Here is a 24,863-nt window from a genome sequence, read left to right as displayed (position 1 = left end):
TATTTTTGTCTTCTGTACGTATGAGAGTCTTTCTGAGATCGTTACATTGCCATCAGAGAAGCAAAGTACCTTGCTGAAAGATTTTATGCAGAGCCTTAACTTTGGAGTTTCTCCAAATGGACCCTTAATGCAATGAATCTTGTGAACATGTGCCATACTCATCAAATTTTAAGCAATTGAAAATGGAATTTTATGGTTGGAGTACAAACTATGATACAATTTTCTTCTACGTTATTAGAGTGTAGTAAATCTTCCTACATGCAAATTTACAATACAATCCTTATTGTTAGTATTACTATTGGTGGAATAAGGAAGATATTCTGTCCATATGCACCACTTATTTGCACTGATAAATACTTGAAAAAAGTGTGCCCCTCCCCAAACCCACCACTTGTTTGCAATTACTAATGAGTTTGGGTTTACATCAAAAAGTGTCACTCTGAAATTTTTGAACTTTTGTACTAATTACTACTCTTTTAGTTACTCTTAAATCTGTGATTCGAGCATCAAGTTTTCTTTCTTGGATAATTATGAAGATTCTTGAAGTTTCCAATGCTATGAAGTACTGCATGTTCTTATTCTTCTTTGGTAAATTAGCTGTGACTTGAGATTAAAAAAAAAAGGGAATACTTGTAAGTTCTTTTTAATTTTCAGTGTTCCAAAAAGGAGAATGTTGTGTGATTATTTCATCATGGAAAACTTAATGACAGGGGCAGCATCAGGGAACATGGTTAGCATTTGGATATAGAAATTTTAGAGAATTACGGCTGAAATTACATAAAAAAATTCTGATGTTGTGTAGGAATCCACTAAGAAATGAATTTTTGTATAAATTTTTATTTTTAATTTTTTAATATGTTCATTGTGCAGGTATACTGGTGTCCTGGCTTGCTTAGGGACATTCATTCTTTTGGGTACATCTTACAATCTGTGTGTGCAAGGGTTTTCTCAAGACTTTTTAACCGTGGGAATAACCTGCTTTGTCATTATCTGACCCGATTGTCTTTAACTGTATGCAAACACCTCTGGGCATCGGGTCATTATTTGAGTGTGAATATCTTTGACATTAAGATGTATTGTTTCTCTGATTGACGATACTGCTAGTAGCGGATGTGACTGTTATGTCCAGAATACTTTGGCCCTTGTTTATATTCTTCTAGCAGTTTGTAAATCTGTCTTTCACTCCGAGTGACGATTTTGTTTTTTGGTCTGTAACTCCGAGTAGCTATACTCCTTGTGCAATACAGATTTGGGACGCTTTGAACTGGCTCTGTTGATTGAAAAACAGTCACAGCCTTAGTTGATCCATTGCTTTCAATGTCATCATAACCAAATTTCATGCTATGCATGGCATGAGGATGCTAGGAAGAATGAATGAAATGGAATTGTCTGGTAGAATTGTCGGGGCTACTGGGTTGAAATCTCTGCAATCGATCGCCTTGAATATGGCAGTCATGCATTCACAACAAATTCTTTGAATTACTCATTGTGCGTAACATTTTTTCAGCAAATTAGCCAAAACAAATGATCAATGATTATCATTGATAATTACCAATTGGAAATTTGGATACAGTTGAATAAACTTATATCTCAATCCCCAATATGATAGACAAAGCAATAGCTTATACTCCTTGAAGCCCTCTTGGACAGGAGGTAGTATTTGATAGGGAACTATTTTAGATATAACCAGCAATAAGTATGACCAATCTTTGCTTTTCAGTTCTAAGCAGTCTCAATTTTTCTTAATTGAAGCAGAGAAACAATTAGAGACCCCAATTGTTATGACGCAGCATTTGGAAATGCCCGGCAAAAATCACCTATTAACGTTCTACTATGATGCACTTGTTTCTAACAATCGATATAGGATTCCCGTTGCACTCCTTTTTTGGCCTCCCAGGTGGTGATCTTCACTGCCACAGCGAACCACTCGTGTCCAAGATTCAACAAATTGCAAATCACGGGATCTTAAAACATATATATGAGCCCTGTGATTCTTAAATTCTTTCATGTGTAAAATAGTATTGTCCACCTGAAATCTATATTACAAGGTATCATTTCCTGCTGCACCCCACAAAAACTTCAGAATGTACACTTCAAACAAATGCAGGTACCATCACTGGCGCATCAACTACTTGCACCAAAAGTTGTGAAACTCTAATGTTCTTCAAAGAAGTCAACTAGTACCTCTAGTACCTGAAAAAATACATACAATTTTATTGGGTAATCAGTAAGTGAAAGGCACTACCGGAGATTCATTAGTCGTTATCCTGGGCCTATTAATTACTTGTTTGGACACACTGATTCAATTTTAACAAGTACACATGCATGCAAGCAAAACATCAAAATGCATTGCTAAAAGTCAAATATGATGAAACCTAGAACTTCTGCATATTTGATCAAGGAGACTCTTTCGTCCAGACTTAACAAAACTATCAGACCCTACAAAATCCAACCTCACCTACACTAGCAGTTGTGATGCTTAGAAAGCAAATAGTACATTGATCCGAGGCAAGAAATGTATAACCTTACCAAGTAACAGTAGCCTCTTCTCAATCTGACTTCTCTATTTCTCGAAATCTCTTATCCCATTCTTGGGCCTCATAGTCTTGCTCAACCAGATCCCTGTCCGTGCTATAGACAATTCTATCCTGCCCAATGAATGTTCTTTGGGCCATGTCCCGAGCACTGAGGAGCTGAATAACATCATACAGTAAAGCAATAAATAACTATTTTTCTATAGTTGAAGGAACAAAGTTAATCAAGTTTCCGTTCTTTATTCAGTTGTCTTTACGTCAACAAGTACAGGATTACATATGACAAATCAAATGTCAGGTCACCCGCCATATGATCCTATAGTGCAGTAGAGTACCTTGTGCCCTAAGACAACTTCATGTGAGCAGTCAAGTGAATAAAACTAGATGATTGTTGTTTGAACTTCACTTATTACAACAGTTAACAAATGCAGTATTGTCAGATTAGCATGTTTTACTTTAATTATTCGGTCAAGAAGATTAGAATGTATTAATGGCTAAATAACAAACATAATCATTGAAAGTTTGTTTTCCTCAAGCAAGCATAAACCTTATTGAGAGAGAGAGAGAGAGAGAGAGAGAGAGAGAGAGAGAGAGATTGAGAGAGACAGAGAGAGAGGGAGGGCTTGATCAGCAATAGCTAATATTTCTTTTTATTGCTCAGACACCTCTCCCCCACAAGCTAGGTGTGATAAAGCACACATGTGAATTTTGAGACAGCAAACTAATCAACTGCAAAAGGGAGACAATTATAGAGAAGCACCAATACAAACCTTTCGTCTCAGTGAAAGATCTGGCAATTCAAGGGCTCGAGCACACTGCTGTCTTGCTTGATTTCTTTTCTCTATGTCAGCATTTGTCTTAAGCACGATGAACCACCGGAACAAAGGAATTGCAAAGAATGAACCAGCATAAATCTGCAAAATAATTGCAGGAAAAGATAAATCTAACCCCATGCTATATTATAATTACATATATCATACTGTATATATCATTGACAGGATGAAGGTCAGTGTTCTAAAGCCCTTAAAGATCAGTTGACCAGTAAACATCGTCACCTACGAAATGTATAACAGGAGAAAGTTCAAATTTCTCAGCACTAAAAGATGAACTAAACATTAGAGAATCAGATTCAATTTCTGTACAAAGCAATTGCAAAAAGGCACATATGATTAGTTCCAATTTTTCCACCTCCGATCACCAGCACATCAACGAAGCCACTTGCTGGTTACTGTTATTAAAAGGCTACCCCAAAAAATCAGATTTTTAAAGGGTGCAGTGAGATCACATGAAAAATAGCTGCCAAAAAATAAAATAGAAGATAACTATAATGCCACTAACCAAGTAGACAAAGTTCATGAAAGTAACCAGTCAAGCAAATTCCTAATGTCAACATCAGAATTCAGGCTTTTTATGACTTTTCCATAATAAATAATAAAAGTAAAACATAAACGAACACTTCCATAATAACACCAGAAGTCATGAGCAAAACTCTCACTTGTAATATTGATTAAATAAGAACTACTTAACAAAAATATATATAGTCAGGATCACAGGTAGGGAATTTTTATTTAATTGAAAGCAAATCATACCTGAAGTAGTGGAAATATGCCAGTAATAAACTTAATAAAACCAACTGGTGCAATTGAAGTATCCCTTCAAATAAGAATGGAAGCGGACACATCAGATCAATATAGAGTAATTCCAACTGAGCAATAACAAAGTTCAACTCAAACATACTTTAAGATGGCTCCAAGAAAGATAACCCCAAATAAATTAAGTCCACCAAGTCCAGCGACCATTGCTCTCTCAGTAATGCTAGTGTTGCTGCAAAGAGAAAACCTGACTGTTTCAATTTAGTTTCCAGATGAATTCACAACATAATTGGGAAAATCAAATAGAATAATAAAGGACCTGAATTGCCATTTCTTCTCCTTGAAAAATTTATCAACTCCTCCAACAAAATCAGCCCATCTTCTCCCCACATATTCCTTCCTTCCACTCCTTGGAGTAGAAGCTGTGCGCTGTAGGGATGGAAATTGGTACAGAATGTTTCCCTGCATAATAAGCAATTTTTTTTTTTGTGAATAACTACTTATATATCTTTTCATTTACGTAAGAAAAGTAAACAATTATAAAAAATTAATGGATGGCAAGCATGATGGATTTAAAATCCAGAAGCATATAGTCAATTTCATACAGCAAACACTTAAAATTAATGATTTCACAATTTGCAATGATGTACTAGTTCAAAGGAAAAAGAAAGTGATTTATTAAACAGTTCTTATAGTATGTATACGGAGAAAGATCAAGAAACTGAAATCATTGCTTTAAACCAAAACGTTAAACATACCTCTTCATCTATTACAGGCTGACCCTCATACCGTAAAAGAACAGGTAAGATGTAAGTTTCATCATTCTGAAATTAACAGAAAGTAAAAAACCCGTCAAGCATCTGAATAAGGACCGAAAAGGAAACATGCTGAATATAGTAAAAGAAACTGAAATTTTCAAGTCCATTAAGAGTTTGAACTGATTGAAATGCTCAATATGAAGCCAAACAACACAAATATACAATTGGTGAACTCAATTTATGGTTGGAAGTTTTTTCTTTTTTAAAGAAAGAAAGTTAAGATCACAACTATCTAACATTTTTTAGTATGAAGCCTTGAAGCACCGTGTGCAAGAACAATTTCGGTTTGATCACATGAGGAACTATTCCAATGTTCTACTGTGTATTGTGTTCAATTAACTAACCAATGGATACAACTGCTTATTCTTGACCATCAATCAAATAATCCAATCTCAGCTGGAGCTAGTACGAATTCTCCAAATATGAGAGCAGAGCTTGATTACATTACGAATTGGAAATTCCACATGAACTTCTACAACAACAAAATATTTACCAGAGTTCCCCCTGAAGTCTCTACATCAAGATATGGAGCAAGCTCTTCAGCTGCAACAACTCCACCATTAGAGGCTATGTATTGCCCAATCTGCAAGTACAGTTCATGGAACAATTGCCATTACATTTTTATACAGATCTGCCATTATTTCTAATGACACTCAAAATAACAGTTCCATCATAACAGATTATAGAATTTTAGGAATAAGATAAAGAGTCCCACAACTAAGGAAGTCTTCTATCAAAAAATTAGAAGACTTTACCATACATGGACCACAGTTTCTGACAGGAGCACCAATTACATTCAGTATTTGTGAAAATTTATATTTTTCAATAATTTATATATAGCTTTAGGGAAGTAACAGAAGTTTCAAAAATAATCAAAAAATAAAGCTATATGCCAATGACCATTACTACCGACTTCCAACTTTTTCATTACCAATTGATATCATAGACAAGTGCAGTCCATTACTTTAAATTTTATGATTCCCTTTTTTCTTCCTTCTGTTGAATTCTAAATATAGTAATTTCATGTATATTACTCATATTATACATGTACGTATTTATTTTTCAAAAATACTTCCATTTCCCTTACATTTCTAAAAATGCAGTAAAATACACATTTTTAAAATCAAAGGCACTATACACGTATTATATGCTTACGTACGCATTTTTCATGTTTGGCACATGTATTATTTACAATTTTTCAACTAATGCAGGTAAAATTCATGTTTTATACATGTCTTTTTCACATATTATTGAATAAAAAGACATTCAAAAAACTTAAATAAAGAATACTTAAGTACTATATAATTGCCAAATGTTTCAGCATAATTTTTTATTATTTAAATATTGATGAATAACACGAGGACATATTTTATTCATATGTTTCCTCTCTCGTATTTTACTAACTATACACAAAAGATATTATGATTAAAGTATCATTTCCATATAATGATAATGCTTTAAATGATGATAAAATGTAAAAAATAGAAGAGACCTCAACAAAGTTGTAAACTGATGCAGACTCTTACAAAGTATTCCACCAAGGAATTGCATAAGAATTTACAAGAAGACCCCATAACTTATTTCAAATTCCAGTATATAAAGGTCTCCACAAGATTTTAAGGGGCAATATGTACATGTAGCTTGAGAGGAAGGGGAGAGAGTTATATATACCCCTAATTACTAGTTTAAACTCTAACAAGGGAGAAATGAACTTGAACTAAAAGGTATACGAACACAACCAATAAACTGAAACAAATTGTTGAAAGCAACGAACCACTGAACTCAGTGCTCGATTATTACCAACTTCCATCTCTCTTCTTCGATTCCTTGGTTTGGATCACCATCGCCAAATACAAATGAGAAAATCTGAAAGAAAACATTTATAAAGTCAATACTTTCAGTTTAAACAAAACTAGGAAAGAGCCAATAAAAATAAAGAATGATTCAGACCAACACATACAGATTCAACGAATTTCATCTTATTATCATCTGTTTGTGGTCGTCGCCTCCTATAGTAATATGGATCCCAGTACCTTAATGAAATAAATAGTAAGGGAAGTGTTAGCAAAAGTTTCTTCCAAGTTTCAACGAATAAAATAACTAAACCTGAAACCCTTCCATATTCTTATGAAGAGCATATATGCAAGTATAGAATGCATTACCAAAAGAGGTCAGTGGGGCTGAAGTAAAAATTGAACCCCGAATCATACGACCTTCCTCCCCGTCTTCCGCGATTGTCATCTTCACTGCAACCAAAACACTAGTGTCAACCATCCTTCCCACAATATAAATGTATTTATCAATGAAAACAATAACGGTGCCCTAAAAATTTACCTTCTACCAGAAGACAGAGCAACAACAATTGCAGTATAAACAAGAACAATGGAAGCAATTAGGGCAGTTCCAAATGAAACCCTTGCTACATACTCGGCCCCGGCCTGTCAAAAGGCATGGTATTAGTGCCAATTGCTAAACATTAGTTACAAAACAAACTTCAACAAAAAATCAAATTCCACAAATAATCACTACCTTTGCCTTCTCAAGCAGAGGCTCAACTTTCATTCTAAACGATTTGCCTACAAGCTTTGCTCGATAATCCTTGGGGAAAACATAGAGTACATCACCTTCATCCGAGACCTGTTGAGACCATCTTGAAAACAACAATTGCACTCACCCACTAACACAATTTGTAAAAGTAACTAAACAAAGCTACAGGCCCCATTCACTTTCTTCACAAACATAACCTCCCAACAACTATCACATACATATATGTGTATAATAAGTACATAAATTTTTGAAAATAAGTACCTCCAAGAAGCCTTCTGTGTCAGCTGCGAGAGCTTGCAAAGCATTCTGAGCTTCATTGAGCTTGAGCCCAGCCCTACTGGCCACATCACCAATCGTCACTCTTCCTCCGCAAGCGTCCACAGCTTCCATTGCTCGCTTTCTCACATCTGAAGGCAACTTATCGCTCTCGACAGCACCGCCGGGCCTAATTGCAGTGGTGGCGTCGAGGCTTGCCTTCACAGCCGGCACGAAAACCCTAGATTCTCGAAACTTCGCGCCAAAGCCCGGGAAAATGGGCGTTTGGATAAGACGAAAGGTTTTGGGACGGTCGGGGAAAAGTGAGGCTTTGAACAGGAGACGAGAACGCGGCTTCGGTGGAAGTGTGAAGCAGGTGGCTATTGACGCCATTGATCGATTTCTGTTGAAAAGTTGCAATTTTTGGTAGGGTGGTTTTCTAAGTTCTGGCAATGGGACTCGCTTTCTCTGCTGAGTGGCTCAGAATTGGAGCTTCGGATTGTCTATGCTTGTTTCTCTGTAGAAGCTATTGGACTAGGAGGAGATGATGCAGTTGAAATGACTGTCCTACCCTCGCCAGATATTAATGGATAATATCGTTTGGAAAATTGAAAATTTGTTGTTGGTGGAAATGATCAGAAGTACCCTTTTCACACTGTAAGTAAGATGATTGAGAAATAATCAAGTTCATTAAACAGTTAATCAAGTTACTCAAAACATACCACCTTTGAAGTTCATTTGGAATCTATTTACTTTCTTTGTTTCCTTCATATTCCAATATCTGTTTATTTTCTTCATTCCATATCGATTTAAATCCTTCAATTTTAAAGTTACTCCATCCAAATAGATCTTGATTTTTCATAAAATAATTATATAAAAAAACATTTTGTTTTGATATCAACAAATTACTTTCTTTGCCTTAAAGGTATTTTTTAAAAATAAATAAAAAATAAACCAGAGGTAGATGATCTGAATTTATAGTTCTATTTCTAATATTGAGGAGAAAAAAAACATTATACCAGAGCAATAACTGCCCTAAGCTGCACACGCACCGCCAAAAACATAGTAGCTAGTAATCAATTGTTTCGTAGCTATTTTTATTAAGCAAATCATATAAACAATACATTATATCTTGTCATAATGTACATTGAAAAGTTGGTACTCATAATCGCTTCTGGATTTAAACGATACCAGCCATGGCCCTGGATATGAAACTTTAAAAGGGCACAAACTGGTCCTGTGCAAAATCTCTACCTGCTATGAACAACATATTAAAGTGTCAAATATTGAAATCTTCCTGCTGTGCCGTCCTTCACTGAATTTCTCATGATCATAACCACTCTTGCTGTATTCTGCTGTATTCATGAATGCAAGTACAAACTACATCCAGTGCCTCAAAATCCCGAAATTCTGGTTCCTAACCTTCCAAGAAACCAATGTTTTTGTCTGAGGGATAACAATTTATGAAAGTACACACGTAATGCTGAGGATGTAGCCAAAACTCACCCAAATGGAAGTGAACACAGCAAAGAATCACCACATTGAAAGCTCTACTGTGGAAGCTCCACTATAGATTCACATCATGCTGCATTCCTAAAGCTCCAGTAATATGCTTCGTTTTTAACTCATTATCGTTGATGGATCATCTCCCAAACCCATCGTCGTAAAGAAGACAACCTGCTATAGAATCAAAAGGGCTTTAGACATTTTACTTATACTCTCTTTCTATTTTTGTTATCTACACAGTGTCACGTCTCCAGCTTTCAACCTCTGATACAGACCAATATCATGCCCTCTTGCAATCAAAATCTTCAAAGAAAACTAATAACTCAGAACCAAAGTATTCCCCAATTAAAAATTGTTAACTGGGTGCTGAACAGATTTTTTGACATTAGTAAGCCCATCAATCAGCCAGCCTGTTATATGTACCAAGGTCAGGTATAAACCCCTTATCCAGCATCTCATCCACCAGCAGTTTCTGCTCCTTCCTTTTGCCTTCTCTTGAATACCCAGATACCAAAATGCTATAAGCCGTGCTGTCTAGGTCCAAGCCTTTGCTCGAAGACAACAACTTAAGACTATCTGCCTCCACTGTTCTCCTCAGATTACAGAGATCTTGAAGAAGACAATTAAATGTCACAATATCCGGAACTATACCTTCTTCAAGCATCCTTTTCATCAATCCAAAAGCTTCATCAATTCTTGATGACCTACTCAAACCCTCAATCAAAGTGGTACAAGCAATCAAGCTCGGAACATTTCCTTTCCTCCATAGCTCATCTACAACCTCCAATGCTCTACCCGAATTTCCTTTCTTACAGAGCACCTCAATAAGACCAAGATAATCATACCATTTAGGCAACACTCCTTTTCTTGAAAAATCTATCAACAACTCACACGCCTCAGAAACCCGACCTTCTCTACAAAGGCCATCAACCAAAATCTCACAAGTCACACTCGAAAACTTGCACCCGAATTCAATCATCTCATAAGCCATCCCAATCCCATCCTCAAACTTCCTCTCCCTAAAGAAACCTTTAATCAAAGTATTAAAACTCACCACATTGGGGCTACACCCCTTCTCTCTCATATCCTTAAACAACTCCAAGGCTAACCCAAATTGTGAATTCCGACAATAACTACTAATCAAAATATTGAAAGTAAACACATCAGCCTTAACTCTATCCTTCATCATCTTATCATACAACCCCAAAGCCTTATCATGCTGACCACATTTCACAAATCCATGAATCAAAATGTTATAAACCAAAACACTAGGCCTCCCATCAATCAATTTCCGCATAGAATCAAACGCAATCACAGCATCACCCAATCTCCCAACTCTACAATAAGCATTAATGGAAAATTGGAAAATGGGTTCTGTTCTGGGGCAAGAGAAAATACCATCCGAGCAAGGACAAGGGTTGGAGACCATGAAGCTGAGGAGAGAACCCAATTCGACGAAGCGGTCAGTGATTGCGAGCGTGCGGGCCATCCATTCGAATGTGGAATGGTCGTGGCGAAAGGAGTCGATGGAGGAGGCCCAGTTGAAGACATGGAAGTCGAAGTGGGTGAAGGTGGGGTGGTGGTGGAGCTTGCATTTGAGGAAATGGAGGAGGGCTTGGGATGTGAGAGGTGGGTTTTTTATATGGGTTTTGAGGAAGTTGAGGAGGTGCGTGTGGTTAGAAGTTGGGGAGAGAGTGAGGGTTGGGTGAGGGGTTGATGGGGTTTTGGGTGCGCTTGGAAGTGTGGGGTTTGGGATTGGAGAGAGCGCTGGTTTTGGGTTTTTAGGGGTTTGCTCCAGTAGTGGTATGGTTATTGGTCTTCTCATCTTATTCATCACCAAACGTTTCACTGAAACTCAAGCTCCACAACAATGGCTGTTACTCTTAGGCCACGCTTATGTCTCTGCAAAACGGTGCGTTTCATTCACCCGACAAATGAGAAAGAAAGAAAGGTGCTTTGACATAAATGCCCCGCCTTTATATAATACAAAGCAAACCCCGCTCTGGGTCGAAAACTCGAAAGGAAGCTGAACTGAAGGGAAAAATCCCAACTTGGGTGCCGAAGCAGAATGAGAGCTGAGAGCTTCAATGCCGCTTTCTCCTCTGGTGTCCGTACAATACAAAGGCCTCTGAGCTCTTCAATTTTCGGCGTAACGAAGCCTAAACTTATCGCTGCTACGCCTTCTAAAAGCTCCAGTAATTTTTGCTTCCACTTCATCTTCTACTTTGGGCTTATACTTTGTATACGTTAATATAACACACAATTTATCTTCTTTTTTTTGGTGTAGGATTTACTCGAATTTCAATACGCTGCGCGGTTCATTTTCGACCTTGCATTGATATACACAAGGTATTGCAACTTGAATTTATCAAATTTCATGCTTTAAGTCGTTTGGGTATTGCTATAATTGGCTTATATGTCTGTGTACTTAGCCCAGTTGTGTTTTTGTGTTTTGTTAATTTTCTGTGCTTGTTATGTTGATTTGGTTTCAGGGGAAAGTGAAACAAATTGTTGGGTCTACCCTTTCGGATTCGAAGGAGGATGGGTCTGCTCTTGTTACCAATTTTGTGTCAGATAAGTCAGCGGCGGAGTATGCAAAGATGTATAAGGAAGACGGCCTTACAGGTGGTCATGTGATCATGCTTGGAGCTGACCCTTTGAGCAGAGCTGCAGCCATTGAAGCTCTGCATGCCTATCCTGGTGGGTCTTTGGTTGCCTTCTTGTTCTTGTAGATTCTGTTGCTGTGTTTGAATTTTTCATTCGATTTTGGATTCAAATGATTGGAAGTAGTCTTCTATTAATTATCCCCTTAATAATTTATGCAAAGTGCATCTTTGGATTGTTCTCTCAGTTTCAATAAAATGCAACTGGCTCTGGTACAGTTTAAGTTTACTAAGTGGCTGGAAATGAGTGTGGATTGGATTAAAAGAAAACGAAACTTAGCATCAGTAGGCTTGGAAGGACTGACATCAAATAAATGCTAACTTCTGCAAAAATATAAGCTTCCCAGTATTATTGCATGAAATAAGATTGTCAGGAAAGTTGAGTGCCTTGGGAGTGTGTTATTTCACTTTAATCTCTGTAGTTGATGATATCTTTAAAACTTACAGATTTTCCTCTGATGAACTTGCTGCGAGGACTGGTATAATCTAGGTGGTTTGCAAGTTGGAGGTGGGATCAATTCAGATAATTCTTTGCGTTACATAGAAGAAGGGGCTAGCCATGTCATTGTCACCTCGGTAAGTTTCTACCTTTTGTTCTTTCTTTTTACATCTATATATTGATAAAGAGGACTTATTTAGATAAAATCATTTCATGAAAGCATTTCATTACACTCGTCATGGTTTTGTTGCAGTATGTATTCAACAATGGGCAAATGGACCTTGAAAGGCTCAAAGACCTTGTTTCTGTTGTTGGAAAAGAGAGGCTTGTTTTAGACCTCAGCTGCAGAAAGAGGGTAGGAAGCCAGCCAAAAATTAAACCTCCTTTGTTCTTATTTATGTTTTATTTTCAGGGCCAATTATTTACTTGATTCTTGAGCAATTTTTATATGGCTTCTTTGTGATCTGTGATATGAATAGACTAACAATTTTCTGAGACAATTGCATATATTAAGAATCAGAAATATCAATATCTAATCGTTATTAAAGTGATTTTGTTGCTCTTAATTTTCTCCTTGAGCATTTTCAACTACCTCACTTCCTGGGCTTTAACGTGTTGGCCTTAATGTGCATTTACTTTAATCTGCAGGAAGGCAAATATGCAATTGTTACAGATAGATGGCAGAAGTTCAGTGACGTGTATCTTGATGAGGAAATATTGGACTTTCTTGCCAACTATGCAGACGAATTTCTAGTTCATGGTGTTGATGTTGAAGGGAAAAAGTATGTCATATGGTGCCATGTTTATTTCATTACTAAAACTTTTAAAATTTAAAAGTGCATATTGGAATGATCATCAGTATGATCTCATTTTTGTCTATTGCAGGCTGGGCATTGATGAAGAGCTTGTGGCGTTGCTTGGAAAGCATTCACCGGTTGGTAAATTAGTAATAGAATGGCACATTTATGACTTTGCTACCTGCTCATGTTTTTAAAATTCCCTAGGTTGTTGGCTTGCTGGAAATGCTCCCTCATCTATCATTTCACCAAGCATTCCTGTAGCTTGACAAAATTTCTTTAACCTTTTGTCTGCATATCTGATTAGATAATCATTGATGGCATTTTTGCTAAACTGATCACAGTAGAAATGAGTTGAAATCATCTGTGTTTTTTAACCTCACAAAGATGCCCTTGGAAAGACGTAGGACGAAGCCATGATTGCTGTCATCTAAATCATTTGTATGATAAGTGAATGCTGATTAAAATGGGAGAAGTGCATATCACCTGACTGCACCATTGATACAAAGCTCTCAAACATGAAACTTTATTATTTCTCATCGTACATATGTTCACATCACTGATAGACTATGGTTTTGGGTGCCAGATTCCTGTAACTTATGCTGGTGGTGTCACTGGAATGGGTGATTTAGAGAGGATAAAAGTGGCAGGGCTAGGACATGTGGATGTTACTGTTGGCAGCGCTTTGGATGTCTTTGGGGGCAACTTGTCATACAAACATGTCGTTGCTTGGCATGCCCAGCAGGAGGCCTTGACTGTTTAGGGCATTTCTATGATCTTTTGGTTTGTGTACACCATTTTGATATCTAGGTTGTTGTGGCTTTTTATATTTTGGAAATCCGTAGTAGAGTTCAGTTGTGTAACCTAGAATAAAATGCTACGTTGTACCTTATGAATAGAAGCTATTTACTTTTGTGGCCACTGAAATGAAAACTTGCAACAGCCTAATATGGTGAAATTGAGTTATGAATCGAGATTCTACTTCTTTTGTTTTTACCTATCCCTCTCTACTTATAGTTGGTTGTTCTTTTATTTTCTCCATCTCCACCCTCTTGAGTTATCAGAGATATTATCTGGTTTGGCAAGGCAATATTTTCAATAGGTGTTTGGTTTACCTTTGCTAAACCAAGTTTGGCACTACAAACATCCCTGAAGGGATAGAGACCTGACTGTGTCATAGGCATGGTCACTCGAGCTCTGGTTTGCGTCGTCAACTTTCCTTGCAAATAAAAGAAAAGAAAAACAGAAGTTGTGCACTACAGAAATAATTTTTGCGTATGTGCAATATTAGAAATGCATTGTTGGAGAGAAGTGCATGTATTATGGGTGTAAAATGGGCTCTATTCTAGCCAAAAGAAGCAAAAGAACAAGGAAAACCTTACCCAAAATAAAAATGAAAAACAGAAAGAAACGAGCATTTGCAAATGAGGGAGTGATATGATTGCCAAGTATTTAGGAATCAATGCAGGAAGTGAGTATTGATCGAGCCTTAAACCACACTCAACATATATTTCAAAAACAAGAAATAAAAAGTAATGATTGTACATATTCAGAGTTTACATCGTCCACACTTAAATCTGCTACATTACTACTATTCTCACTTAGTGCAGTGAAACACCGAAGAAAAACCTTTCATATTGAGGGAGGGGGAGGAGTTAACGATAAATCCAGGATTTGATTTCCTCTTGAAAATGATAATGGTAGTGAAGGGTTTCCCAAAATTAATTCAAAAAGAAATTCAAAGGAGGTTCATACCTGCAAAAACAGTGTATATTGAGGGGTGAATGTGGTATTTGACAAAAAATGGTATCTATTTCCCGGGAAAATCATAACCACCACTCCACGAGTGACTCTCAAACTCCCACCCCTCTCACTTTCTCTGCAACAGAAATTCAAAAAAACCCAAGAAGAAAGCAACAATGTTGTTCACTCAAACATTCCCATCCAAAACCATAACCTGCACATCTCTCTCAGGAAGAAACCCTAACAGTAACAGACACATCGCCATCTCCACGCCCACCGACCGAGTCACCACCACCGTGCCCTCTCCGTCGCAGCGAAGAAGAACCATGTCCGCTCTAGAAGCCCGAATCTCCCTCGTCGCCGCTCTCGCTTCTCAAGCCTCATCCGTCTCCCAGCGACGTAAATGTTCAAACCCCTCCCGCACACTCCAAACCTTCCTTAATTTACACGGTTAGTTCCCCGGTACCAATTTGTTTTCAACATTTGCCCCTTTAAAACTTGCAGTTTTACTCGAATTGGCCACGGAGACTGCCAAATACGTCTTCCCCAAACAGTTCGAGGCTCGTACTCTCGAAGAAGCTCTCATGTCAGGTATTGTTTCAAGTGATAGAGCTAGCTTTTTTTTTTTTTCTTCTTTTTTACGTGCATTTTTTGAAACTAATTTCTGTGTGTATATATTTGGTGTAGTTCCGGACCTCGAAACGGTGAAGTTCAAAGTTCTGAGTAGGAGAGACCAGTATGAAATTAGAGAAGTAGAGGTATTGTTAACAGTCTCCTTTTTTGTTTTCATAGCTCTGCCTCGTTAGGCTTTGTGATTCTTCTTCTTCAGTTCAATTGTGGACTTCTTAACGGTTTTTTTTGGTGTCTCTACTTTCAGAGCACTTTACTATGACTGATCGGGGTTTTTTTGTGTGTAAAATCAGCCTTACTTTATAGCGGAGACTACAATGCCTGGAAAGACTGGTTTTGATTTCAATGGTGCATCTCAATCCTTCAATGTCTTGGCTGAGTACCTGTTTGGTAAGGTACTTTGAAATATCTTCTCTTTGCGGGGTTTTTTTATTTTTTGTCCAAATGAAATCATTAAAAAAATATATTTTAATGAATTATATAATACCATTTTACAATACATCTAACCCTGTTTGGTTAACTTACCTTGTTCTTCTGTTTGTTAAGAATACAACAAAGGAAAAAATGGAGATGACCACACCAGTTTTTACACGTAAAGCTCAATCTGATGGGGTGAAAATGGAAATGACAACTCCAGTGATAACAACGAGGGTAATTTTCTGCATGCATCTTATGTTAATGTTATCTGTAATTTTTTGCATGATAAAATTTGGAATGATACTCTCATCTTTCAAATGCACTTTTGATGGCTTCTCTAAAATCTGTAGATTACTTCATTTCGGTCTGGCACCATGTCAGTCTTGATCAAACTAAGATGTAATGGTTGAAGTTCTTTTGAGATGACATGTTCTTTCAAGTGAAATTCCAAATGCTCTTAATTGTCTGTGCGATACTATTGTAAGAAACTCACGACACCGAGTGTTAGTTCATGAATTATGTAGTTGGCTGTGGCTGTCTCATTTCTTTAGTCCATTTGGGTGTTGAATCTTTATTCTTTAATGTATGTTTTTTTTTTTGGTACACTGCAATTAGCCAATGTAGGGCTGCTGTTTGGATTACTTTTTGTTGTCTTTCCCAAAGTTTTATATTTTCTCTCTCCTTTTATCACAATCTACTTTCACTTTAATTGTATCTAGCTGGAAGATCAAGATAAGTGGCAGATGTCCTTTGTCATTCCCTCAAAGTACGGTGCCAATTCACCATTGCCTAAAGATCCATCTGTAAAGATCACAGAGGTTCCAAGGAAAATAGTTGCAGCTGTTGCCTTTTCAGGTTTGTCCTCTCCTTATTTTATTGTCTATATAGATATTTTGAGAATTTGGGTTATTATGTTGGAAGTATGCATGACTGTATCGTATCAGTAACTTGAGCATAATCATATCTATTTGACGTTGTGTGCTATTGTAGTTTAAATTAGATAAATATCATTTTAATTGCACGAAACGTGAGAGTACTTTATGATTTGTTTAGTCAAGAGTTGTCGAAAGTATCATGACATAGTTTATGTTCTCAATGTCAAATCAGGGTTTGTTACTGATGAGGAAGTTAAGCAACGGGAGTCCAAGTTAAGGGAAGCTTTGAAAAAAGATGGACAGTTCCAAGTGAAGGAGGGAACTTCAGTTGAAGTTGCACAGGTATGATCTTCACTGCATTATTAATAACAAAATGTTAAAATAATCTCATTTCAAGGTACTTTATTTGCACACCGTCTATAAGATTTCATTTACCTTTTTCCTGTTCTAATATGAATGCAGTATAATCCGCCATTTACACTTCCATTTCAACGGCGTAATGAGATCAGTCTGGAAGTCGAAAGTAAAGAGCAATAGTTTTCAGAAATTTACAATCTTTTGGTCTATCAACTATACACGATTCCTCCTGTAAAGCAACTAAGTCAGCAGTTGGATATCTGCCCAATCAAATATCATATGTAATGTCATATGGTATGTAAATATAGTAATATGAACTATAAAAAGTTTGTGGCATATGTTTCAACTACAGACACATGATTGGGATGAACAGTTCCTCAGTTGTATATTGTTTACTAGCATGATAGCATCACATGTTCTTGAGTTATACACTCTGTAAAATTACCATATTTTGTTAGAGGGAACTTGTAAATAATCTCCCCAGTGCTTTCCTTTTCATTGTCATCTTCCTTAAGTTGTGGCCTACGCTTGCATATAGTTAGCGACTTAGCAGTATATATAAATTGCTTGTTCATTTCAATGACTATGGAGGGAAATTCTGCTGATTGACTTGATAAACTTATTGATACATAAAAAGCTGAGAGTAGTATAACTGAAATTTTAAATGCATTTGTCACTGTATATTGCTTGCATGACACGTGTCTGCCAATATGCAAAAGTTAGGTATTCCAAGTGTGCCTAGTGCTTTATATTGGAAGCCAAAATGACTAATGGTACCCTAGTCAATCAAAAAGCTTTATAGTGGACATAATTTACATGGTGGAGTTTGAATGTATTATCACCCACTGAGATCCAAAAGGGATCTGAGATGGCCTCCTGATTGTTCTCCAGAGAGAAATACATGTCCTAGCAAGACGAAACAGAGTAACTATAATCCAAACTTGATATGCCAATATCATATCTATGTGCTATAAAGAAATTTAAAATACTCATGCTTTTTCTAGGATCTTTTCTTTCCACATCTGCTTTCCTGTCAACCAGGAGGAGCCTAAGTTTGTTTTGTGAGAAGCTGATAGGACAATAAAGGGTAGACAGAGACTGTTTCAGAGGAGATGAAAGTACTAGCATAAGTTTTGGCGTCATTTTTAACATTATTGGACCAACCAATTCTTCTTATGGAGTGTCCTTCTACTTTGTAATTTGAATGTATTATGGCAGGTGATACCAAGTACTTAATGCAACCAGCAGAAAATTACTCAATGAAAAAGTCATTTTGGCTTTCCTTTACCTTATGTCAGTCGAACCATTGCACCTAATACTTGTTCGGAGGTATACTACAGACTTTCCTGTAAGAAGGATGCAATAAGGACTTTGGACTGTGTGTCTGTTTGGGTACAAATTCACTGAATCTACGTAGGATTTTCGGGTGTGAGATATTGTTAGGTTCTAGTACCAATTTTCAGATATGGGATGATGTCTTGCTGTTCCATATCATATGGAGCTCCTTTGCTGATGTTTTGTGCAGGAACGCTAGGATAATGTACCAGGGGAGTATTTTATTGGGTTGGGATTTAAATCTGTGGAATTTTTGTTTTCTTTCCCTTTTTTTAAACATTCCTAATAGGAGAAGCAGTGCGAATGAATGGTATTTTTAAAGTATAGTCCTCCTAAGCAGCAGTAGCAGAGCTCTATAATGCCACTGGAACAACCATGGTTGGTATATGAAATACACCAAAAGGTATGGTACCTAAGCTTTTCTTCCATGAGATACACACACATAAACACAAGCAATTTTACTTGAGCAAGTTGACCTATTCCATCATTCCATTATGGGAAGTTGCACCAGGCTTTCATAATGGGAGCACTAGCACCACCACCACAAACTGTAATAATTATGGATATATAGAAATGAAAATCACAAATATTCATTAATTATTATCTACAGTTGGGTAAAGAAATTAGCAAAAGCAATGCCATCAATGCATAATGCTTTATTCTTCTTCTTTTCTATCTTTTTGTGATTTGGCAGGTGAGGCTGGAGGCTCAAGTAGCCAACTCATACAGTCATATGTAGTGCCACATCACCCTCTCGTCAGCCATGCTCCGTGATATTTCTCCATGATATGGTAAAATGCTAACACGCTTTTGATATTTATTATCACAAGGAAATATCTTCCCTGCTTTAGTGGCAGTTTGGCACAAAATTGTATGAAATTACTTGGAAATTCAGCTGCATAGCTTGAATAGTACCTCTGTTGTTAGGTCATGTTCATTTCTCACTTGCATGTTTTTCCCCCTGTTTTGGTTCTTGGTTGTGACTTCTTATGTACTTGAGGGATATGCATGGGGTTAAGGTTTCTAATGACATGCAGATTCTATAATTGTAGTGCAATATACTAAAGAGAGGACATATTTTTAAGCATTTGTATGTGATAAGGAAGAAAAAGAGCTAAACTGTATTTTCCAATGTCTTTCATGGACTTGTTCAATTATATGTATGTTAGACTACAGAAAACTGTTTTTTGACCCCTTTTCCTTTTGTTTGATATGAGAGATTACTAGATTAGTATACAATTTTACATAATAAGGATCCTCTTGCTATTGCTAGTTTAATTCAGGTATGCTTTCTAGAACAGGTTTCCACCCTTCACAGTTACCATCATCATTGAAGCTGTTAGTCTTATCTATGCTTCTGTCACTTTGAAGCTGAGAAACCAAGTCATCGACTGAAACTCCTCCCTTTCTCAACATCTCCCGCAATTCTTGCTTACTTATAACTATCTTGATCCTTACAACTTTAGTTTCTTGTTCAGCTTCGACTTCAGGATTTGCAAACCTCACCTTCTTCTGGGAAGCCTTTTTCGGTGACAACGGAAGAGGTACAAGATAGTAGAGGCGACCACCAAGCAGTTTGGTGTCTGGGCGGAGATGCTGGTAGACCGGAGCCGTCTCAGATATTGCATGGCCAGAAAATTCTGACAAAACCTGGTAAACTTTCATGTCTGCTCTGTACTCCAGTATTTTCCCATCAGGTCTCATAATCTTTGTTATATTTTCCTGCATAACCAAGCAATTTCCCATGGTTCTGTTTATATCAACTTGGAAACAAAACTTTGGTTTGAAAGTGGGGTGTTATGAGTGAGGGGTGTTGGGAATAAAGATGGTTTGTATTTAAAGGAGATGGTTACAATCTTCCCCCTCATATTGCTCCAATATTACAGATATGCCTTGTTTCTCTCTGGACCCCACCTTGCTGAATATTTTATATTTTTTTGTTAGTAAGCTAGAATCAGAGTTCATGTAATCATAGCTGTTCGATACACACTTGAGTTGGGTGGATGAAACGGTTGGTGAGTAAGAAAAAGTAGTAAGCAACTAGTACAGAACAAATCAAAGATTATGTTAGCCTACAATAAGAATATTACTAAGCAAATTTGCAATGATTAAAGCACAAATATGTTTTGGCCTGTCTCTTTGCTGTTGTACGAGTCGACCCACCGAGTCATAAGACTGAGTCAAATCAGTGTTGTGCTCCTTGCATTTTTTTCAGGAGTGGATTATTACCAGACCCTTTCATACAGTAAAGATCAGCTACGATCCAGTAGGGCCACTGTTTAGGATCTGAGTGGTTGACTACTGTGCCTCATATATTTGTTCTTTGATTGACTATCTTTTTGGCAACATTGTTATTTGCTTTTGCTGTTTCCAGCAGTTACTTCACAACTTGCCTTATTCAGGTCGGTAAAGGCAGTAAGGCATAAAATTACAGAAACATTTTCCTCTTTCCTGGTGTCTGGTTGAATATGCCAAATTAAAGGCATCTTTTATATGTTCAAACTTCAAATGAGTCTAAACCAGAAAAGAGTAAAATGACACCAATTTTGTCCATACATGAACCCGTAAAATCCTCTACTCGAACGCAACTAAGTCAATGTACCAAACCCCTCTTGAACTCTAGATTTTGTGGTGGCAAATTATGAGTTAGGAGATTTTTTTGTATTGATACTTTGTTTATGGCCAACACAACGTCGTTTGATGTTTATGGTTGTATTAGAAAGATAATCAAATAGAGGTCATGGATGCATTTCTTACAAAAAGACGGTGATTACATATTTGTTATGCATGCTATCTTTCCCTAGAAAACTAGGTTAAGATACTTGTCTCCTTATGTAGAAACGAGCATTTTTTCTTACAAACAAATCACAATTTAACACGTGTACAAAAACTATTCTTTTCGTGTTTTTTTGTTTTTGTGCAGGAAAGAGAAGCCAAGTGTGTTCCCATAAAAAGACAAGGTTGGATGGCAAGGCTGCTGATGAGCTTATTAGGTTTTTTTTTCACACAAAGGTGTCCCTATCAAGACCAATACGCGTCAGTTAGGCATTGCTCTGCCGTCCACGGCTCACACTCGTCCATTTGAGGCGCACTCAGAGTCTCTCAGTGAGGTTAAGCCAGTTTGCAGCAATTTTTTTTTTTGTAGTATATAGTCTGAAGCTTTTGACTGCTCGAGCCCAAAATCAATATGGTAAAATGCAAAAGAGGAATGCTAGAATGGTAGAATTGTGATTTAGAGCAAGAATTTGGTCAATTTGAAAGAGATATAATTTGAATCCTTGATGAGCTATGAAAAGGATTGAGAGCAAGAGGCATGGATCATGGTGATAAAACGAGTAAAATGTCTTTCTTTTTTTTTTTCTTTTTTTTTTCCAAAAAGAGTAGAAAGTGGGTTTAGTGCTCAGTGATGTTGTCAATGCGCATGCTTGATATATGGATTTTTGCATTTCTTTTTACTAGTGGAGGTAGAAGTTTATCCCCTTTTACTTGGAAATTCCAAGCAAGAAAAGCATCAAAGCACAGTGCAAAGCAACAAGAGACAATGACTTGACTTCTGTAACTTCATAACTGGGGCAAAAATAGATGATATACCCACACCCTTGTCTATCAATTTTTATTATTATTTTTTTATAAATTAAAAAAAAACTTTTATTTAGGTATATTTTTGCCAATAAAATAAAATAAAATTGAGAAGGATACACGTGCTGCGTGGTAAGATTTCGAAAGAAAAGACCTTGTAAACGTGATAGTATTTACTTGTGTCATTGATTTATTCGAAATATATATTTTAGGAATCTTAGATTTCATACCGTATTTAAGACATTTGTGAATAATTTAAGAGTTAGTGCGTTATATTATATTAGATTCCAAATTAATCTTTTCTACTTTTAATTATGTCTTGCAATATAATCACTTCACAGTTGACCGAGTCAAGCCTTAATATTCATAGTGGCATGATGCATGCCACTATGATCTTGTTACATGCATTTGGATTATGTTTTTATTTTTATTTTTTATTGTTCAACAGACTTATTTGGATGATTTTTTGAGAACAAAATATTGAAAATGAAGAGATATGAAAGAAATATGGCTTAAAGTCTTGTGATTTTTATGCTTATAATTTTTTTCTTTAGTTAACTTATTAAGCATCATCAGATTTAATTATAGAAATGTTAATTTTTCTTTTAATAATTCATGCACTAATCAACATGATCAAAGTTGGTGACGGTGGTGGTAGATGAGGATGGTAATGATGAATGGTGACGATGGGGTTCTCGCTTAGTGACAGACGTTGATAGGGAGTTGGGCGGTGCAGAGGCGGTGGAAGTCGGTGACAAGGCAAACTGCGGGGCTCGATGATGGTGGTGGAAGTAACGACTATAATATAAACTTATTAAGGCGTTATTTTGGGTCTAAACTCCATTTTTTTAAAATCCCTTGATGAACTTATAAATTGCACCTTAAATTTGAAAAAAAAAGAAAAGAATTGAAGTTGAATTTTTCTTTGAAGAGAGCAATTTTCTGGGTTCCAATAATATAAACTCTCTCTTTAACAAATTAAATTCAGTGTAATTTAGTTGAGTCATCACGTCATTAAGTTTTCTGCTTGAGCTTAGAGATGATCATAAACTTTTTATTATATTATAAGAGAGGGAGAGGAAGTCATAATTAACTTGAATAATATTCAACAATTAAGTATTGTTTATATGAAGATAAAGATTGCTTACTAGACTAACCAATACAATAGATAGTGAAAGTGCCATTTCTATATAAAACAAAGGCTTAATTATCGATGTGCCCTCGGTTCGTCACCGAAAATCCCACTTTGTCTCTTACATTTCAAACTAGGTCAAATTTTCCATTTCAAACTGTTAACTTGGGTTTTATTATCAATTAAATGGAAAATTTATCCCAAAAACTGATGTTTGGAGATGTATATTTATATACAATTGGCAAACTGGCTCTTCCACATCCCAACTGAAAATAAAACCCAAATGAATATGAAGAACAAGATACGAAATCTCTCTGTCGTTTACTCAATGCTTGGAAGTTTGAAACTTGAAGTTGAAGAGATTCTAGAATGGCATGCAAGCAAATATTACAAAACAGCTTGCTCATGAGCTTTTATTTATTTATTTTTTGCCTTTTTTATTCTTGTAAGGGTTAATGCCATTACCAATATGTCAGCATGATGAATGCCTTTTCTGTTTCTTCTAAAAACTAAGCACTTTCTGTTATTCTGCACTGAAAAAGACCAATGCTTCTCTTTAGATTTTCCAAGCAACGCGTTTAAAGGTGCTAGCTTTTTTTTCCTATGTATTGTGCATGCTTCTGTTCCACGAAATTTTTCCATGCTTGCAACATATATTGACTCTCAAGGCATAATTTTTTGGTGAACAAGGAATTTGATATCTGGTGGAAAAAAAGAAAAAGAAAGTGATTGTCTTTTTCTTGAACCCAAAGTGGAAAAGCAACTCTACTTTATGATCAGATTGGAGACGACAATAGTATTCCTTTCTCATTCTCATCTGATCAATAGTCTTAAAGGCACTTCTCCTTTTGGACAAAATTGAACTGCCTAAGGCTCTTAATCTCCTCCAACCATTCCTTCTCTCCCTCTCTCTTTGGTACTTCGTGGCTTCTAGATTGGGTCAAGGAGGGGACCACGGTCGGCTGACATGGCATGGCAGCCCAGATCATGACACTTGCCTCTCAGTGGTTGGACGGTGCCACCCTAGTAAAATTCCATTATCTGGATCTGGCTTGCTATTTTCTTGACCTGATCAGTCTAAAATGAAGTGTCTCATTACTCACGAATTAGACTACTAATGAGACTTAATCTGTGGTCTTGGCCAATGCCACGTGTTACCTGTACATGTCCTGTCAATGTAGGTTAATACTTGTTGTGCATGATGGTTATTGTGATGTGGAGGCAGGGTCTAAATCATCTCTCATGAGTCGTAACATTTCTGTTAAGTTCATGAAATGGGCATCAGTTTTTCTCTTTCCCCTTGACATGACAAGTGCAACCACTGCAGCTTGATTGATGCTTAATTTTGCAAGCTGATACAACTTTTTCCAAACGTTCAGATTCAACCAATGCTGAAATCGAAAATGATACGAAGATGGTCAGGAAATAGAAGCAGAAAAACTGTTCTTTGCATATATATTTCTTCCATTTAAATATTTTTATCTTCATGCAAGATCAACTTTCATACCGCCAATCATTCTGTCATCAATATATATACAGATACCAAACTTCAGCAGTGTGTGCATCAGAAAAGGATAAATTATCTCAAATATCCGTGTTGGTTTGTTGTTAGTTAATAGTTCATTCATTCATAAATGTGTCTTT

General features: G+C 36.6%; 5 protein-coding genes across 6 annotated transcripts; 2 read left to right on the top strand and 3 right to left on the bottom strand.

The window, feature by feature from the left end:
• Positions 1–1,525: 1,525 nt before the first annotated feature.
• LOC110744297 (Iron-sulfur cluster biosynthesis family protein) lies at positions 1,526–8,277 on the bottom strand. 2 transcript variants are annotated; one of them, XM_088244722.1, is made up of 14 exons: positions 7,753–8,277; positions 7,474–7,581; positions 7,279–7,382; positions 7,107–7,190; positions 6,905–6,977; positions 6,745–6,810; positions 5,438–5,527; positions 4,885–4,950; positions 4,446–4,588; positions 4,272–4,358; positions 4,124–4,187; positions 3,305–3,448; positions 2,530–2,693; positions 1,526–2,193 (listed from the first exon to the last, which is right to left on the bottom strand). In XM_088244722.1, exons 1-13 carry the CDS (start codon positions 8,137–8,139, stop codon positions 2,550–2,552), a joined length of 1,560 nt encoding a protein of 519 aa, XP_088100848.1. In that variant the 5' UTR covers positions 8,140–8,277; the 3' UTR covers positions 1,526–2,193; positions 2,530–2,549. The 2 variants fall into 2 exon arrangements, with proteins under 2 accessions (XP_088100848.1, XP_088100849.1); XM_088244723.1 differs by having other exon boundaries at positions 7,474–7,594; positions 7,753–7,895.
• Positions 8,278–8,816: 539 nt separating this feature from the next.
• On the bottom strand, positions 8,817–11,191 carry LOC110744299 (pentatricopeptide (PPR) repeat-containing protein). The gene is made up of 2 exons (XM_021944274.2): positions 9,253–11,191; positions 8,817–9,163 (listed from the first exon to the last, which is right to left on the bottom strand). The coding sequence occupies exon 1, from the start codon at positions 11,084–11,086 to the stop codon at positions 9,650–9,652; it is 1,437 nt and encodes a 478-aa protein (XP_021799966.1). The 5' UTR covers positions 11,087–11,191; the 3' UTR covers positions 8,817–9,163; positions 9,253–9,649.
• A 59-nt stretch (positions 11,192–11,250) lies between these two features.
• On the top strand, positions 11,251–14,147 carry APG10 (Aldolase-type TIM barrel family protein). The gene is made up of 8 exons (XM_021944275.2): positions 11,251–11,447; positions 11,540–11,601; positions 11,745–11,952; positions 12,406–12,491; positions 12,608–12,709; positions 13,003–13,136; positions 13,240–13,288; positions 13,738–14,147. Exons 1-8 carry the CDS (start codon positions 11,321–11,323, stop codon positions 13,912–13,914), a joined length of 945 nt encoding a protein of 314 aa, XP_021799967.1. The 5' UTR covers positions 11,251–11,320; the 3' UTR covers positions 13,915–14,147.
• An 805-nt stretch (positions 14,148–14,952) lies between these two features.
• Positions 14,953–17,600, top strand: LOC110744301 (SOUL heme-binding family protein). Its single transcript, XM_021944276.2, has 8 exons — positions 14,953–15,293; positions 15,399–15,485; positions 15,582–15,652; positions 15,818–15,919; positions 16,071–16,175; positions 16,661–16,796; positions 17,049–17,158; positions 17,279–17,600. The coding sequence occupies exons 1-8, from the start codon at positions 15,071–15,073 to the stop codon at positions 17,351–17,353; spliced, it is 909 nt and encodes a 302-aa protein (XP_021799968.1). The 5' UTR covers positions 14,953–15,070; the 3' UTR covers positions 17,354–17,600.
• A 2,028-nt stretch (positions 17,601–19,628) lies between these two features.
• Positions 19,629–20,297, bottom strand: LOC110744302 (uncharacterized). Its single transcript, XM_021944277.2, has one exon. It carries the CDS (start codon positions 20,252–20,254, stop codon positions 19,778–19,780), a length of 477 nt encoding a protein of 158 aa, XP_021799969.1. The 5' UTR covers positions 20,255–20,297; the 3' UTR covers positions 19,629–19,777.
• Positions 20,298–24,863: the final 4,566 nt, after the last annotated feature.

This window comes from Prunus avium, chromosome 7, assembly GCF_965620075.1.
Source record: "Prunus avium chromosome 7, drPruAviu1.hap1.1, whole genome shotgun sequence".
Taxonomy (NCBI): Eukaryota; Viridiplantae; Streptophyta; class Magnoliopsida; order Rosales; family Rosaceae; genus Prunus; species Prunus avium.
The sequence above is the reverse complement of the archived record's forward strand: the minus strand, read 5'-3'. Positions and strand labels throughout refer to the sequence as shown.